This window comes from Syngnathoides biaculeatus, chromosome 6, assembly GCF_019802595.1.
Source record: "Syngnathoides biaculeatus isolate LvHL_M chromosome 6, ASM1980259v1, whole genome shotgun sequence".
NCBI classification, from domain to species: Eukaryota; Metazoa; Chordata; class Actinopteri; order Syngnathiformes; family Syngnathidae; genus Syngnathoides; species Syngnathoides biaculeatus.
The window spans coordinates 16,091,978-16,109,967 of record NC_084645.1 but is presented as its reverse complement, the minus strand read 5'-3'; the positions used below and the strand labels follow the sequence as shown (position 1 = coordinate 16,109,967).

The 17,990-nt window shown below is 38.1% G+C and overlaps 1 protein-coding gene across 3 annotated transcripts; it reads right to left on the bottom strand.

Annotated features, from left to right (window-relative positions):
- Window positions 1–3,163: 3,163 nt before the first annotated feature.
- On the bottom strand, window positions 3,164–17,258 carry trabd (TraB domain containing). Of its 3 annotated transcripts, none has more exons than XM_061822192.1 (10): window positions 17,183–17,258; window positions 16,351–16,387; window positions 13,673–13,739; window positions 11,403–11,569; window positions 11,107–11,247; window positions 9,587–9,697; window positions 9,366–9,505; window positions 7,713–7,885; window positions 7,265–7,361; window positions 3,164–4,266 (listed from the first exon to the last, which is right to left on the bottom strand). In XM_061822192.1, the coding sequence occupies exons 2-10, from the start codon at window positions 16,369–16,371 to the stop codon at window positions 4,095–4,097; spliced, it is 1,089 nt and encodes a 362-aa protein (XP_061678176.1). In that variant the 5' UTR covers window positions 16,372–16,387; window positions 17,183–17,258; the 3' UTR covers window positions 3,164–4,094. The 3 variants fall into 3 exon arrangements, with proteins under 3 accessions (XP_061678176.1, XP_061678175.1, XP_061678178.1); XM_061822191.1 differs by lacking the exon at window positions 17,183–17,258 and adding an exon at window positions 16,850–16,953; XM_061822194.1 differs by lacking the exon at window positions 17,183–17,258 and adding an exon at window positions 16,771–16,789.
- Between the last annotated feature and the right edge of the window lie 732 nt (window positions 17,259–17,990).

Genomic DNA, 17,990 nt, shown 5'->3' with positions numbered 1-17,990 from the left:
TATCTGGACAATGGCGTCGGATATCAAGAGGCATTGGATTACGCAGAAAAACTTCCAAGCCTGACTAAAATTTACCAAAACTTTTGAAATCTTCCAAAACGTCTGCGAACCAAGGTTGAAATTTATTGAGGCTGATTATGGGCACTTTAAAAATGTTGGCTGGTGTTTGCTGATCTCAGTCAATGTAGCGTTTGACAGTAATTGGTTAATTTTGTACACAGGCGCAATTCTAGTAAAACAGTCCCCTCCAGAACTATTGGAAAGCCAAGGTCTATTCATTTGTTTTTGTTGGATGCGGTAGATCTTTGCGTTTCAGATCAAAAGATGAACAGGAGACAAAAATTCAGAATTACAGCTTTTTTCATGGTACTGTATTTTCATTTAGACATGTTAAACAACACAGAATATCTTGTTTCAAGAAAACCCACTTTTTAAGTGAGCAAAAGTAGTGGAACAGACATTAACTTTAAATTATAACCTTTAATATTTGGTGGCAAAACCCTTACTTGCAATAACTCCAACGAGCCTGCGACTCTTTGACTTCACCAGACTTGAATTCATCATTTGAACTGCTTTTCCAGGACTTTACTGGAACCTCTTTCTATTCTTGTTTGTTTCTTGGGGGTTCTCCCTTCAGTCACCTCTTCAGAATGTTAAATGCATGCGCTATTGGGTTAAGGGCTGGTGAGTGACTTGTCCTGTCCAGATTTTACAGACCTTGGCAGTGTGTTTTTGGTCATTGTCATGATGCATGATGAACACTCTCCCGATTAGTTTGGATGCATTTTTCTGTAAATAAATAGAAAATGTTTTTGTAGACTTCAGAATTAATTCTGCTGCTAGCATCATCAGTAAGGACTAGTGAGCCCTTTCCACAAGCAGCCATGGAAGCCAAAGCCACGACATTTCCACCACCATGCTTGAGAGATGGGCTTGTGTGTTTTGGATCATAAGCAGATCCTTTCATTCTCGGTACTATGGCCTCCCAATCACTTTGGTAGTGGTTAATCTAGGTCTCACCAGTCACTAATTGTTGTTTATGGGTGATTCTTAAAATCTCTCACAATGTTTGTCATAATCTGCTGTTGATAACCCTTGACCGACCTGTTCGACGTCTGTTGCTCAGCACACCAGTATTTTTTTTTCTTTTGCATGTCATTTTAAATTGTACTGGCTATGCCCAGTGTTTGAGCAATAGCTCTGATTTGATTTTACCTTTTTGCTCAGCGTCAAAATAGTTTGCTTTTCTTCCCAGAGACAGCTTTCTGGTTTTCAGGTTTGCTTAACAACGAATGGCATTTTCAGAGATGAAAACCCAATGCCAACATCAAACACAAATGTTTAAACAATGTATACGGTAACACCTGAGCAACTACAAACACCCATCAATCTGTCCCATATTCCTATAGATTTGATCACTTCAAAAGTGGAGGGATTCAAACAAAAGATGCTCTGTCCTAAATTAACATAAGATTTTAATACCATCACATATCACATAAAATTCTGAACTTATTTATCTTTTGATATGAAACTGTCTTCAGTATACAACAAAAACACTAACCTTATCATTCCAATACTTTGGGAGGTGAATGTGACTGCGAACTTGTGAAACCACATTACAGCAACATTTTTTTCCCACTTTTAAAATGATTATTTTTATTAAGTTCTGCAGGTTATTGGCCTCACAACTAAAGTTTTGAAAGGATTTATTTTTCTTCAACTGTCAAAAGACCCGGCGGTTGAACTGGGGTATACAGACTTTTTAGATCGCCAGCAAATGTAACATTTTAGATTTTTGATTGATTAATTGAGCAAACCATGAGCTAGCCTTTAAAATGATCATGTAGGCCTTTTAGAGTTTGATTGAGTCTCATTTTGAATAAACTAACCTGATGAAATGGAAATTGCAGCTTTTTTTCTTCTACCTTCAAATTTCATCTAATCTCTTCCTTTCATCTTACTCTACATTCAAATTATGGTGGAAAAGATGCCTAAAATCACCATTCAAGCCATTTACCCTATCGCAACCTCTCTGCTCTTGTCAAACGATACACAGTAAAGGGATTTGTTTACTTGTGGCAGAATCATTGACAGGGGTTTGCCATTGATGTCACAAAGCAACCAATGTCCCCCACAGCAGTGATTTGCAACCAGAGTGGTGTACCATAGAGATAAAGCCGTTTGAAATGATCCAACTTCACTGAATTTTTCCAGAAAATAAAATATGAAGTAATTGCATATTTGTTCATCAATCCATGCAAGCAACATACAGTATATGCACAAGAACAATAAATCTTCTTCCATTACCATGGCATAAGCCGTACGGTACAATAAACATGTTTATCCACTCATTGCCATTCACACGACAGAACAAGTTATTGCTTCTTACAAGTACATATATCGCCTTTTTTGTTTCATTAAACAGGCACAGATTTCATACAGAGTAAGACTAAGTGAGATGATAATGTTTACATTTTGTGACATGTTTGGTGGTGTACCATGAATGATATTTTTCCCCATGTACAGCGAAATCGGTGGCTCAGTTCCATAAAGGTTGGGAAACAGTATTTTCACAACTTTGACCTTGTCTTTCGAACAAACTGGAATTAATTGCTCTGGGTATTCCTTTCATTCCATAATATATTTTTTTATTTGGTAGATTTCTTTTAAAGTTAACTTTCCATGTATAAAAAATGTTTTTGAGACGAGATCATGGCATTTGCTTGTAATGTAACAAGAGGCAATTTCATGTTAAACATCAATTTACAGACAATTACGTCTTCAGTGAATGGACATTTCAAGGTCCAATAAGATTTTATAAAGGGCATTATCACCCAATCATAGTCTCACTAAAAAACAAACAAGGGAGGTGCATTTTGTTTGTAGCTGTGAGACCATGAAAATATCTTGAAACTCTTAGCTTGTGACATCACCTGTATTATGGGTAGAATTCAATGTTAGTTCATTGAAATGATCGAAAGCAGCACAGGCAGAGTAGCTAAAGTTGGTTTCTACTGAGAGGCAATTATGGAGTATTGGTTGACATTCAAATATATGCATTGCAGAACAAAGAGCTTGTGCATTGTTATTGTAAATGCTGGAATGTGCAGGCTTTCAAGATGACTTCCTGCACACACAAAACCAGTAAATGAACCTCAACCAATCAATGCCAAAATCTGGGCACTTTATTTTAATAGTCCTCTTGGTCTGTGATGGTGACAATGATGAGGATTACTATTAATACATTACATTACTAACCCTGAGGAACATAAATAAGCCTTACCTGCAATGATGTGCAATTGAATGTAGGGGCTATGGCACTGGTTATATTGAAATCTATGTATCAGATCTTAAGTCTACATTTAAAATAACCATTTTATAACCAAAATATGCCCTTTAGAAACAAGACAGTATATAAAACAAACGAAAAAAAAATCACATACTGGTACTTGTTGAAGCATTGAGAGGCACTTTTAAGCATAAGCAAGACTGTGAACTTGGAAAACTTTGAATGTCAATCAAAGTCTACAAATATATGCCAAATAAATAATTTTGTAGGAATTTAATCACATAACTCACTCATCCCAAAATTTAAAAGCAAGTTGCAAGAAAAAAAAAAACATGGTATTTTTGCATTTGGTATTATAGTTCATTTCATTGCAATACATATAAAATGATAGCCAACCATAAAGTGGCAAGAGAATGGGCTAAGGAAAGCGAAAAATCATATGGAATTATTGCCGGGGCATTTGGCTGAAGATGATTCCTTATGGATTTGAGTACCCATTAAAAATAAATTCCCTCAATCTTTAAAAAGTAGTAAACTTTGAAGCATTCAAACCACAGTATTATTTTTTCAACTTAACAGAATAAAGCCTTTTCACAAAATGACATAATCCTGTGTAGGTTTCTTTGGCAGTAAAGCCCTTGAATATCCACTGGCGCACCACAAGATGTGGTGCCACCCTGAGTTCCTTAAGGGTTGGCAACCCTTCCTTTCAGCCACAACTTGTTTTAAGGCCATAGGTAAAAGATGCACGGTTTTCATGAATCTAATGAGTCGGTCTGTGATATCTCTCAGCTGACCTGTGAGGTCAAACAGGAGATGGTCGTAGATTGTCCACAACTGATGAGACTGCAGATGAAGACAACAGAGCTCGAACCAAACTCCTTCCAGCACGGTAGCAGACATATCCCAGCATTCCCATCATGACACCTTTCACGACCGTGTGCAAAACCCATCCAAACTGAGATGGGGGTGCAACACTGCAGACAAAGAGAAATGAATTATATTATCAGGAGTTTCTATTACTCTGTGGTGGGTAGAGGAGAGAAACCAGGAAATGTACTCAAGGAAGAGTATTGTTACTGTAAAATATGATTCAAGTAAAAAGTAGTCCTCCAAATTATTAGGTTCATGTCCATTTTCCAAGTCGGTTATCGCACGAGTGCTGGAGCCTATCACACAGCTAACTTCTGATGAAAGGCGGAATACACCCTGAACTGGTCGCTAGTCAGTATTCATTGGGTGGGGGGTGGGGGGGTTGGAATCACTCAATAATTGGCAAGCACCCGTTTTCATTTTTTTCCTTTTTAAATAAGAGCACAGATAAACTTAAAAAAAAATGAAATTGGATGTCTGAATTTAGATACTGCCCATTTTTTTACACTTTTTTCACTTTACCTAAACAATGAAAAATAAAACTAAGATTTTCTTAAATTAACTTTCTTAGTTTACACTCATCAAACAGCACAAGTTCTAAGTAGGCTGAAGATGTCCATGGCAGAGTACTCAAACCAAAATTGCCAACTGAATACAAGCTGCCCCAGCCACCCTTGTACATCTCTGGCTGTACCTGGAATAATTTCTCACGATGGTTGGATGCCATAACAACTCCTTTCCAACACTCTGCAAACTTGGCGAAGCCAAGTATGTTCACTTGATGACTTTCAAAAACTTTCTGTCGTTAACCTTTAAAAGCATATTTAGTGGACAGTTTATCATGGGGGTGGACAGGGTGTAAGACTTGAGATTAACATTAGCAACGATATCTGAATTTACATTGCTACATGCAATACTTGTAAACTAATTGTGGAAAAATTATCATCATTATGATCACTTGATTCATCATTCACAACATATTGTAGTGACCTAGTAATGTACTATCATGAAGTAAATGTTTGCTATGTCTGGTTACACGTCAAGACATCCAATACACTATCATTCAAAGTTGGAAGTATGTTCAGATGCACACACACATCTTAAAATAAAGGTCACCAATAACTGGTACAGTAGTGACTGTTTGCACCATTGCAATACTTCAGATAGTCATATATCTTCCACTCCATAAAACAAGTTAATGATAAATAGTACAGGTATGTGGCAATAAACTAGAATATCAGTGGAAAGCCCATTATTTTGAGACTTTTTTCAAAAAATGAAATTTGTATATTAGTTCACTTGATTGAAGACTCTAAATTGCCCGTAGGTGTGAATGTGTGCATGAATGATTTGTTTACATGCGCCCTGCAACTGGTTGGCGACCATTTCGGGGTGTACCCCATCTCTCACCCAAAGATTGCTGAAATAGGCTCCAGCACACCTGTGACCCAAATGAGAATAAGCGGTACAGAAAATGGATGTTAGTTCACCACATACAAAGTAAAATATTTTAAACCTTTGTTTCAATGTTGATATTTATGGCAGACAGATTTAAAAAAAAAAAAAAGTATCTCACAAAAATAGAATAGTTCATGTGACCAACAAAAAACAATCTTTCACAGAAATGTTTGCTTCCTGAAAAGTGTATGAAAATCTATGGCCTCAGTATTATGTTGGCCCACCCCCTGATTAATTCCCTCATCAGGGCAGCATAGCATGGAGGTAATCAGGCTTTGGAACAGTTCAGATGTTCTTATAGTTAGTTGCTTTGATATTAGCCCTCAGATCATCTGCATTTTCGAGTTTCTAATTCACTGATCTTCCTCTTGACTATGTCGCATGAATTTTCAATGTGGTTCAAGTCAGGTGAGTTTGCGGTCATTTCCGATGGGCATATACGCAAATGAAACAGGTGGCCTTCAATGTAATATTTTAATGTAACATTATAATTATATACCTTGAGAAAAGGGAAGGTTTTGGCAAGGTGAGGTAGTGGCCAATAGGCTTCTGTGGCGTGCCGTAAGCATTTGCTATTACTTCAAGTTTTTTCCCCGTTGCCTTTTCTTTTAAAGTACTTTTGAAACCATTTCTTCTGCTTGAATAAAAAGGTTGAATTGATACTTCAAATCCTTCTACCGGTACTTGAGTAATGAACGTGAATGTTTGAAACTTCCCCAGTAAAAGCCGTGCAAAGCTCTGGTGTAGTCAAGGTCACAGATGAATTTTATGCCCCAGGAAAACCAATCATCGATAAGGTACCGGTTTAAGGATAGGTGGTACAAAAAATTAAATGAAAATATGTATATCCATTCATTTTCCATACCACATACAGTATACTCACTAGGGTCGCGGGTGTGCTGGAATCTTTCCCACCCTGAAACGGCCGCTAGTCAATTTGCAGGGCACATGCTAACAACCAAGCAGTCACACCTATGGGCAATTTTGAGTATTGAATTAATTTACCATGCATATTTTTGAGATGTAGGAGGAAACCAGACTACCCAAAGAAAATCTACACAGGCACAGGGAGAACATGGAAACTCCCCAAAGGTGGGGCCGGATTTGAACCTGGCTCCTCAGAACTGTGAAGCAGATGTGCTAACCAACTAACCACGAGTGTGCCACTCACGTGTGTGTGTGTGTGTGTGTGTGTGTGTGTGTGTACTACAGTGGCTCCAATTTCTATTGTGTTTTTGATATAATTGGTAAATAAAGATGGTTCTGATGTATTAACTATGGAAGCAAACAAGTTCCGACTGCTTGCTCCAGAAGCTGGCTCCTATAGCTGTGAGATACTCTAGATTTGCAGCAACAACAACAACGGCTGCCAAAAAACACAAACCGATTGACTACACACGCACTATTAACCAACACCGATTCTATTCTAACAACTTGATTACATAAGGCTATGAACACCAACGGAGCACTTGACTACTCCGTACCTGCTCAACAGACACAGATGACATGCTCAGTCGCAACCTACCCTTTAAAACTAATTCTATTTACCGTCATTACTATTAGTAAAAAAAGGTTAAATAAATATAACAAGTGTAGCACATTTCGACACAGATCTGTTATTACTTAATGAAACGCTAAACATACCTCATGATTTCATTGATGTTGAGATGTTTATCCCAGTTTCTTTCAATGCCTGGGACATGACCCATTCCGACAACTCCCACTACGACAGCAGGCACTTCTACAAGAGTGTAGATGATAACATCAGAATAGACAAACAAGACACAGATTAATGGATAATAAATTAAGGAATATATTGTAACATTTACTTTGGTCTACTCAAAGATGGTTTCGATAGGAACGTGCCACCATCAACAACAGACGCAAACTAAAACATGGTAATGCCAGCTGTTCTTTTTGTGAAAAAGTTGTAGGTTTCTTTAGTCAATACAAAAAATTTAATTGATTTAAATGAATTACGGTATTCAGTGTGAAAACTCTGCCAAACCAATATGAGCACCTACATTTTTGCCACCTTTGTCAGGACAAGCTATATAATACACATTCGTTCATAAAACGATTTAATACTCACTATGGGCGTTAGGGGGAGCTTCGACACAGCGTGTAGCCTGGCGCAGCGTGTGCGTGAGGTAGATGTCCCTCTCAGCCACTATGGTCTGGTGAAGAGCTGGAAACTCTCCAATCATCTCTGACATGGTCTGTTCAAGCAGGTCCTTTTGTTTACATTTTTCTACATCCTCTTTGCTGAAATATGCCCAAAAAGCAACATGACAAGCTCAGTGTTGCATACAAATGATTGTTTTCTAAGTCACGGACAATTGTGTTAGTTGCAGCTTTCAGTGACAAAAACAAGAACTGGGAAAAAAAACAGGGCTTGATATAATCTTCAGGTTTTCAAAACCACATATTTAAACTTCATTTACAAATTTATGCATATCTTACCTGCAAGGGGTATCCAACATAACATCACAAGACTAAGAGTCTTCTTTTCCTTTCTGCTAGTCCCGTTAAGGGTCACCACAGCGTGTCATCTTAGATGAACGCATATTTGTTCGGCACAGTTTTTATGCCGGATGCCCTTCCTGACGCAACCCCTCTGCATTTTAGCCAGTATTACTATGCAAAGTTGAACTCAACTATGTTCAAATCTACCTAAATTCTGTTAATCACTGGCAGTCCTCCATATTATCCTCATTATACACAAGAGATTACGGTACTTCCTTTATTTTACAGCCAACCCCATTTAACTATGTCTGTAAGCGCATTTGTACAATAACTACTTTAGTTATTAAGACTGACTCTATATCTCCACTCGCTATTCGTGAGGACGTAAACAAGTAAATGTAAAATAATAAAACTAATGACTGACGAGTTATAGGTGTGTCTCCATACAGATATTAGTTTCATGATGATTTTTCCACATTGTTTGGTCACAGTTAGCACTGGTCATTGGAGGTATAAATTCTTACCAACTAGACCAAACTGCCGCCTTTCAAGCTAGCCTTCTGGGTACGTAGCTGCTGCAGCTTGACCGCACGCTGTGTTGGAGCAACATTTTCCCATTAAATCTACCACTACACCCGCATTCTCCGACGATGGCCCCATTTCAGCTTCCGTATCTGTGAGGCTCACTGGAGAGCAAGGCTAAAATCAAGCCTCTTTCAGCAGTGAGCCCATTTTTTTTTTTCTAAACAAAATTTATGGAGCAATCGAATGTAAACACTCTTATTGATGTTAAGAGTGAGCAGCACGGTGCACAACTGGTTAGCACATATGCCCCACTGTTCAAAGCCATCCTCGCTGTGTGGAGTTTGCATGCGCTTTTTTTCCCCCCACCCGGGATTGTGGTTTCCTTCCATATTTAAAAAACACACATGGTAGGTGCATTGAAAAATCCAAATTGTCCATAGGTATGAATGTGAGTGCAAAAGGTTCTTTGTCTACATGTGGCTTGTGAGTGACTGGCGACCATTTCAGGGTTTACCCCTCCTTTTGCCCAAAGTCAGTCGAGGTAGGCCTCAGTACACCCACGACCTTAGTGAAAATAAGCTGCCAGGAAAATGGATGGATTTAAGTGAGAGTCCAAGCTCTAGGAACTAGACAAGAGAGTTACAAAGATATCTATGGGTGTGCCTGAGGTCCAAATGATATAATACCTAACTAACAAGGAACAATTTCCTGTCCCTATTATGGTTGATCCCTCCTAAAAGAGTGTGTAAAGTACCTGATTGGGTCTGAAAGGAAACAAAGACCCCAGGCAAGACGAGCCTTCTGCCATAGGCTGAGAGCAGCTATGGCCCTCTTGAACGTCACAGGGATGGGCCTGTCTCCAAGATGAAACTTGCAGAATGGCACGCGTCCGGCCTGTGTTAAGACAAGAGGCATGGGGCGAATCAAATGCAATTAAGAGTTAGTGTGTGGCAAAAATAGTGACAATGTTTTTACCTCTTTGAAGGCTTCCCTGAACTCCCCTCCGGGAGCCATGCCAAGCTGCTCAGTGATGTGAGCGGAAACTTTGAGCAGGAGAATCTGCATCAAGCCAGACATCAAGCCATTCTGACAGACAGAAAAACAAACTCAACAGATATGCCTCCTTCAGATGACAGTCCATCATACAAAAGCTGCTGTGGTGAAGCCACATTGTCAGTGAATACTGCATTTGGAATACCATCTTATTTGTCTTGGGAATACAATACAGTACACAAAGTTATTATTCTTTTTATTCTTTGATTTTCTAAAACTAAACCCTAACCTGGATGTAGGGATGGCAATTGCTGCGTAATTAACCTAATCATACCAAAGCAACAATCTTTGAAACTGCCAATCAATTCAACATGGAAGAGGAATGTGACAAGGGCTGCATCTTTGTTTGTTTTAATCTTGTCAAGCAGAGGTGTATTACAAACAAAGATAAAAGGAGAAGAGGCAATTTTTGGATTTACAACTGAAACAATACATTACAATATAAACCAATCTCAATGGCTTGAGCGCCATCTATTGATAATTAGCATATTATGCTGCTCTACTTGTCATAATTCCCCAATCCCATGAGAAAAGACATTTACTACATGTTATTGTGTACAGTATAATTTAATCAAAAACATTATTAAAGTTTATTTTTAGCCTTTTTGTGTGTCTTTTGACATAGTACCTAAGGTACTTATGGCCAATAGTTATTTTTTTTAAAAATGTTGCGGTGTGTGACGAACAACATGTCTGAGACAGACAACATGAAAAGCCTGAATTAAAATACAAGACAAATTTGTTTTTTCACAATTGCACTCTGTTAGACTACTGCAGTGAAATCTTGTATTCCGATAACACTGCATCCCATCTTTTATGATCAGTGGGTTTTATCTTGTCAACTCCAAACGGGACTGGATACACTTATCATGGGGACTACAACAACATTGTTGCAACATTGAGTGTATAAGAACAAAATGGGGAAAAAAACGTGTTCTGGTAGTCACTTGTGCTCGGGAGAGAACTTTCATTCAATGATTGCTTGAGGTATGTTGACATATATTAAAATTTAATTCTAATACGGTATGCAGGGCAACAAAACGTTATGCAACCTAGCAAGCTAATGCTAGGAAAGTTGTACATAAACATACCGGCATTCTGTTGAATTGTGCTCTAAAATTTTGGTTTGTGTGAATTTTGTTGTGTCTGAAGTAATTTAAATATATTTAGTTAGCACACATTATTTTTGTCATGTTATAATGTTGGTTTGACCTGACTGATTAAAATACATGACCTGAATAGAGAATACTTTAAGATACAGAGGATACAATACACAAGTATATACATTAAATTAACAAGTAGACACAGCGATCCACATTGTGATCTGATCGGTAAAAATTGGCCCCAAAAATCCTTATCGTGTAAAGACTACAAAATATACAACTTTGAGGAAACTGTCCTATGAACTTTATGAATTCTCCTTTTCTCCATGAGAGTCTCACCTGCTTGATGGCCTGCTGGACCTTTTCAAGGTTTATCTCTTTGGCTTCCCTCAGCAATGTATTCTCATCCATCTTCAGCATGGACACCCTGTACTGGCACAATTCCACAACCACCACATCGGGCTGTACAGCACGGATCGTCTGCAGCAGAGGGGGGGAAGAAAGAGATTAAGAAACAAGGCAGACAGAACAGGAAGATAGAATGGAAATGTTCAGTGAAAAATTAAGATAAAGCAGAACAACAACATAAAAAAGAAAATTAGGGCTAGCAAAATCCCAAGGTAACAACAGCTCACCGTAGCCACATCTCTTTTGCTGCTGTCACTGAAATGGGCAGTCCCCACCAGGTACAACAGGCTGCCATCGGGGGAAATAAGACGAGTCACAGTCTCTGGGAGTTCAGGTGATGACTGGCGACGCTGGGCTCGATATTGCCACAGTAGTTCCATTGCTTCACTGTCCACTGGATAAAGATCATCGTTATTAGTGCAACAAAGAACTACATTGTCTAGATTTTCATTTTATGTACAAACCTCATTCAATTCCAAACTAGGATTTATAAAATTGGGATTTTTAGGGCCATTCATCGAATTTAAAAAATAACTGATCCGATCACAAAATGAAGCAAGGAGTTTATTTAAATGACCTGTTGATTTACTCTATATATTTGTGTACTAATTTCCTCAAAAATATATATATAAACATACATACATTTACAATAAATAGAGTATATTTGTTCATCTACTTATGCTAGTGAGGCATATTGACAAACTGAACAAATGAATAGTCTTCTATTAGATGGCGAAAAGTACATACAGCAGTTTTTGGATTTACGTTTTATGACATTTTTGTTTGATGGTGTGCCGTGAGATTTTTAAATTGTAAAGTATGTGTCTTGGCTCCCTAAAGGCTGGAAATCACTGCTCTGGTTAGATCATGTGAGCGTTTGCACAATTTTTATTGCACTGGACACTCGCTCTAATGGCCACTCCAACTGTTCTAAATGCTAGAAGACTGCATCCTTCCACAACTCTCACTTCTTATAACGAAAAAAGTTCAGTGTCAATTGACAGTCTATTGTCCTTTGTTCTTGTTAGTTCGTTTGTTCTGTTCTTCATACTCGAGCTATATGTCGTACTAGGCGGCACCAACTACCAGAGACAAATTCCTTATGTGTTGTTATGTACTCAGAAATAAACCTGATTCTGATATTTGAGATTTTCTGGTTCAGTTAAAACTTCTATCAAACTGTCCTCGTCATAGTGCTGTTCACATTTGGACATCAAGAGACCAAGACGAATACTAAACAGTTGTTCAACAGTACATCACCATTGCGAGGCTTGAAATAAGGTGTTGTCAGACTACTGTTGAGTGCCATAGAGGGTTGACAGCAGGTTGCAACAGAAATACAGAGGAACTGCTAGGAGTTACAAAAAGGCCATACAAGTGGACACACTTGAAAATGTATTGGTGGATTCCAGGGTTGTAATACATTTGGATTTTTCATTATAATTAGTTTGGTCATTTTGATTTTCGTTTTTCAAATTTGTTTATTTGTAATTAGTTTTTAAGCGTGTGATTGTTAGTTTTTATTTTTTCAAAATTGCTTTATGTTAGTTTAGTGTGTACTACTTTTAGTATTTTTTTCATTATAAATGTTTTTTAAACTTTTTGGATGGATGAATAAAAAAGGTCACAATTAGAAATGTGGAATTAAAGAGAATTAAGAGATTTATCCCATTCGCGGGCAGCGTCCCATTTTTGGGACATTATGATTTTCACACAATATATCCTTCAGTATATCAAAATATTTAAGAGTTTGAATCTGAAGCCATAATTTGGTATCATGAGAAGACAACTCATCGGTCAAAGTTAGCACGGAGTTATTTCCCTTTACTTTGTGACCCAACATGGCTGCCTCAAGTACACATTGAGCGTTTTCCATGAGAAGAAAGGTCAGTATGCAACCAGGTTTGTCTTCAAAATGCTAATCCATCAGTGTTATTAATGCGTGTCGTTCTAGAATAAGATTTAATTAATAAACATATTTCTAGTATGTACCACTTCACAGAATTGATAATATACCCGTCCCAGTTTTAGGACGCTGCCCGCGAGAGGGTACATCTTTTTTGCCCTTTGTTTTATGCGTTAAACTAAAACGAAGTGTTATTTCCTTGATTTTGGCCTGTTAGGAGACTTTTATCTCAATAAGGCCAAAAATTGCCACCCTGCCCATGAATGGGTTAAAACCAGCAGATAAATAACCATTCAGAAATCAAACCAAGATACTGTAAAAAAATTTCACAGAGGATTTGAAAGTTTTGGATTTTTTTTTTTTTTTTTGTGCTTTAATACATTGAACTATAATTTGAAAAATTCATTTTGTATTTGCTTGGGTTGTCTCTGAGTGATTAAAATTGGTTTGATGATTTGAAACTCGTGTGTGTGATAGATGTCCAAAAAAAAACTCAGGAGGGGGTCGGATATTTTTTTTCACGGTACAGTACAACAAACCAGCAATCACAGGTGAGAACTTTGTAAGGGAAGTTAAAAAGTTAAAACTTACAAAGTCCTGGAGGAAGACATGGTGGTGCCTCTTCTGAAGGATCCTCTGATGGGCCTAAAGACTCATCCTGTGATGAAAGAATTTAAATACATGTATAACTACACAAATTTCAAGTCTTTCCAGTTTGACCGCAAGTCTTTGTTTTTATTTTTTAAACCAATATTCATATACTTGTTAGTATATTAGCATCTGTTTTGAATAGTCAATACTACCTTGACTTGAACGATTACTACTTATAAAGCCAGAGGTTTACATACACGGTGAAGAAACATTTCCTTTTTTTTTTTTTTGTCTCACTGTTTTAAGTCAAATCTGACTAATCCTGTTTAAGGTCAGTCAGGATCACCAAAATTATTTAATTTTGTTAAATGCCACAATAATGACAGAATTTCTTAGAGAAAAACAAACGTTTACATACACAAAAAGTACTACTGTAATTTCTCGTGTATAATGTGTTCTTAAGTATAATTCGCACCCCCAAAGTTGACCTAAAAAAAAAAAAAAAACAATGTACAATGTGCACCACCAATTTGCAGCAATGCATATGCTCAAAATATCAGTAATTATCTCTATTTCTATTTTGCTAGGTTTGTGCTTGTATTGTTTTTCAAAATTGTCTGTACAACGATCATGAATAATAATCTTTGTACACGTGCTGATGAAGCAGTAATATATATCTCAGGACAGGCCACAAGACACCCTTGTCCTGGTCCCTGTGATTGTCAGAACACAATCCTGCAACCAACTAAATTAAATGCTCAATAATGGCAGAACATTTTATTAATACTGTTGATAATACATAATACAGTCTTAAATAAATAAAGTATTTATTACTGTTTAACTTAAAACATTTTTTGCATTTAATATTTGTGCATAAAACTTTTGTACATAGTGTAGTTTATCCACTGCATTACATATCCTTGGTCAATCTTTGCCCATGGTGCTTTTTGTTTCCCTTGGACACTCGTGCTTTCACATGCTGTCATAAGCTAGCACACAATTGTTAAAATAGCACTTTTTTGTGAGTTTTACATTTATGTTTATTGCAAGTTTACTCATCTTTATTCACTATGGACTCTAAGAAACCTGATTGGAATTAAATTGTATGCGTGCATACATTTGTACATATGTTTTCTCTCAGCTGTCAAACGTTTGACTCCTTCTCATCCTCCAGGATAACTTTTGCTTCTCGTCACATAGTCCCCCAACCCCAAAGGTAAATGAATATGATTTTTATTATTCTTTGCATTATGAACTTTGAATGCTTATTTTTTGGCGGGGGAGGTGGGGTTCTTCGCACGAAAAATTCACATTACTAGACGACTTTGGAACAAATTAATTTAGTAAGTAGAGGTATCGCTTTACTTAGACTCACTCCACTAAGACCAAAGTCCAAGTCTACCACCTTGGTGTACTGATAATTTCCGACCTGACTTTCAGCAGTCATATCAAATAAATAAGTCAAACTGCCTTCTACCATATGAAGAACATATCCAGAGTGAAGGCTTGCCTGAGCTCATCCATGCTTTTATATCAAGTAGTCTTGACTATTCTTATGGTCTTCTGACTTGACTCCCCAAAAGGTCAGAGCATTTACCGTAATTTCTGGCCAATAAACCCCGACTTTTTTCACCACACGCTTTCAACCCTGCGGCTTATGCAGTGACGCAGCTAATTTATGCATTTTTCTAACGGCCGCAAGGGGGCACACGAGCGGAAAAGGTAAGAGTGAGAGCAGTGCCGATGAAATGACTTTTACCGGTATGTTTTTTTTTTTAACCAGCTCTGTTTGCGCTGTGCTAGTGTGTTGCTGCCGTGTCTCAGCTATTTTTACCGGTATGTTGCTTTTTTTAACTGACCCTATTAGCGCCACGCTAGCATGTTTCTGCTGTGTTACTGCCGCGTCTCAGTGATTTAGGTATGTTTTTTTAAAACCATCTCTGTTAGTGCTGTGCTACCGTGTTGCTACTGCATAGCTGCCCCGGCTGGTTTTTTTTTTTGTTTTTTTTTTTTAAACCAGCCCTGTTGGTGCTACCGTGTTGTTGCTATGTCAAGATAAAATAAGCTATTAAAACCTCGAAAACTCTTTCTGTGTACAGTCTTTCCTTGTAAATATCTCTTGTTTGCTAACTTAATGTGGGTTTCAATGTGGGCACTTGCGGCTTTTACACAAGTGTGGTGTATCTTTGTACCAAATGGTATTTCCTTTACAAATGTACTGGGTGAGGCAACTTCTGCTACAAGTCTATAAATCACTAAATGGTTTAGGTCCTGAATACATGAAAGAAATGCTTACAGAATACAAACCCAGTAGAGTTCTGAGATTAAGTGACTCAGGTCAAATTGTGGCTCAGAGTCCAAAGGAAACTTGATGAAGCACAACTTCGCTATTATGATGCACGCAGTGACGCAATTGGCTGCTCGCAAATGGAATAAATTGCCATCACAAGTGACGTCAGACCGAAGTGTAAGTGTTTTAAAATGCATGTTAAAAACTGTCCTCGTGATTTTTTTTTTAAATTTTAAATATTTTTTTGCATTGTACGCTGCTTTAATTGTGCTTTTTCGTTTTTTTCCCGTTTTAAGTTTATAAGCTTTTGATCATGAATAACACATTGTGTATGAAATATGCTATATAAATGTGTTTTGCTTTTATGTAAAAACAAACGTACACAAACCTCAGAATTGTCTTGATCCATCTCGAAGTTTTACAAACTGCGCGTGAAAAGAAAGCAAAATTAGTTTCAACAGCAACCTGTAAAAGTTGGGCTGTGTCAGTCAAGCCTGCATCCATGCTGACGTCGCCTTAAAGTGTAACGACGGCAGTGTTGACGTTTGTGCACATCTAACAGAAAACGATGGGCTGTTTTGACTAATTTTGTAATAATCGATCAAAAGAATGTGTCATTTACTAGAGTATTGGCGTTAACACCAGCAATATCAAAAGCTCAAAACAAACACGTAGCTAAAGGACCCACAGTCGTATGCTAGCTAAACAGTGCTCTCTCCGTTTGAGTAGCTGAATGATGAAGACACGCTAACACTAGCGGGTATACTAGGAAGTCTGAAAACTGTCAAATCATTGAAAGAGTGCGTACAAATACATAAAAGTCGCTAGTATCGAAACAATGATGTTACAAGACGACAGATTTGATTTTCCTAACAAAATCCACTTACTGAACAAACGTCTTCTCGCCACTGCCGTCGCAGTCCTAGGCTCGTGAGCGCATTGCATTATGGACAATGTAGTTATTAATACACCAAACTGTTTATTCATATTTCTAGTTATTGCTGTTTTGTTTTGTTTGTTTGTTTGTTTGTTTTTGTCAACATTTTAATGTCCCTATCTGTGATTATTTTCTCACATAACTACTACCCCATTATGTTCTGTCAATTAATTACGCAACAGTTCGTCAACAGTGTCAATTATACACGGTATATTGTACCAATGGAATTTCGTGAAACAAGTCTTATTAAAGTGCTTTTTGAAGTATAATCCAAGATAATTACATTGGTTATTTACAGTCAGGCGGCACGGTGGAGCAGCTGTAAAGCGTTACAGTAAACCTCACAGTTCTGAGGTCCTGGGTTCAATCCCGGACCTGACTGTGTGGAGTTTGGTAATTCTCCCTGTGCTTTCGTGGGTTTTCTACGGAGACTCCAGTTTCCTTCCACATCCCAAAAACAAGCAACATTAATTGGACACTCTAACTTGCCCCTAGGTGTGATTGTGAATGCGGCTGTTTGTCTCGATGTGCCCTCCGATTGGCTGGCAACCACTTAGCACGTTCTCCCCGTGCCTGTGTGGCTCTTCTCTGGGCCCTGCGGTTTATGACCACATCCCAAAGACATGCATTCATTGAATGCTATAAATTCCCCCTCGGTGTGACTGTGAGTGCGATTGTTGTCTGCCTCCATGTCCCCTGCGATTGACTGCCAACCAGTTCAGGGTGGACCCTGGCTCCTGCCCAAAGAAAGCTGCGATAGCCTGTAGCACTATGCGACCCTTGTGAGGATAAGCGCCTCGGAAAACTGATGGATGATATATATAAATCCATCCATCCATTTTCTTAGCCGTTTATACTCACAAGGGTTGCGGGAGTGCTGGAGCCTATCTCAGCTATCAACGATCAGGAGGCAGGGTACACCCTGAACTGGTTGCCAGCCAATCGCAGGACACATCGAAACAAGCAGCCGCACTTACAATCACAGCTAGGGGCAATTTAGAATGTCGAATTAATGTTGCAAGTTTTTGGGATGTGGGAGGAAACCAAAGTGCCCAGAGAAAACCCACACAGGCATGGAGAGAACATTCAAA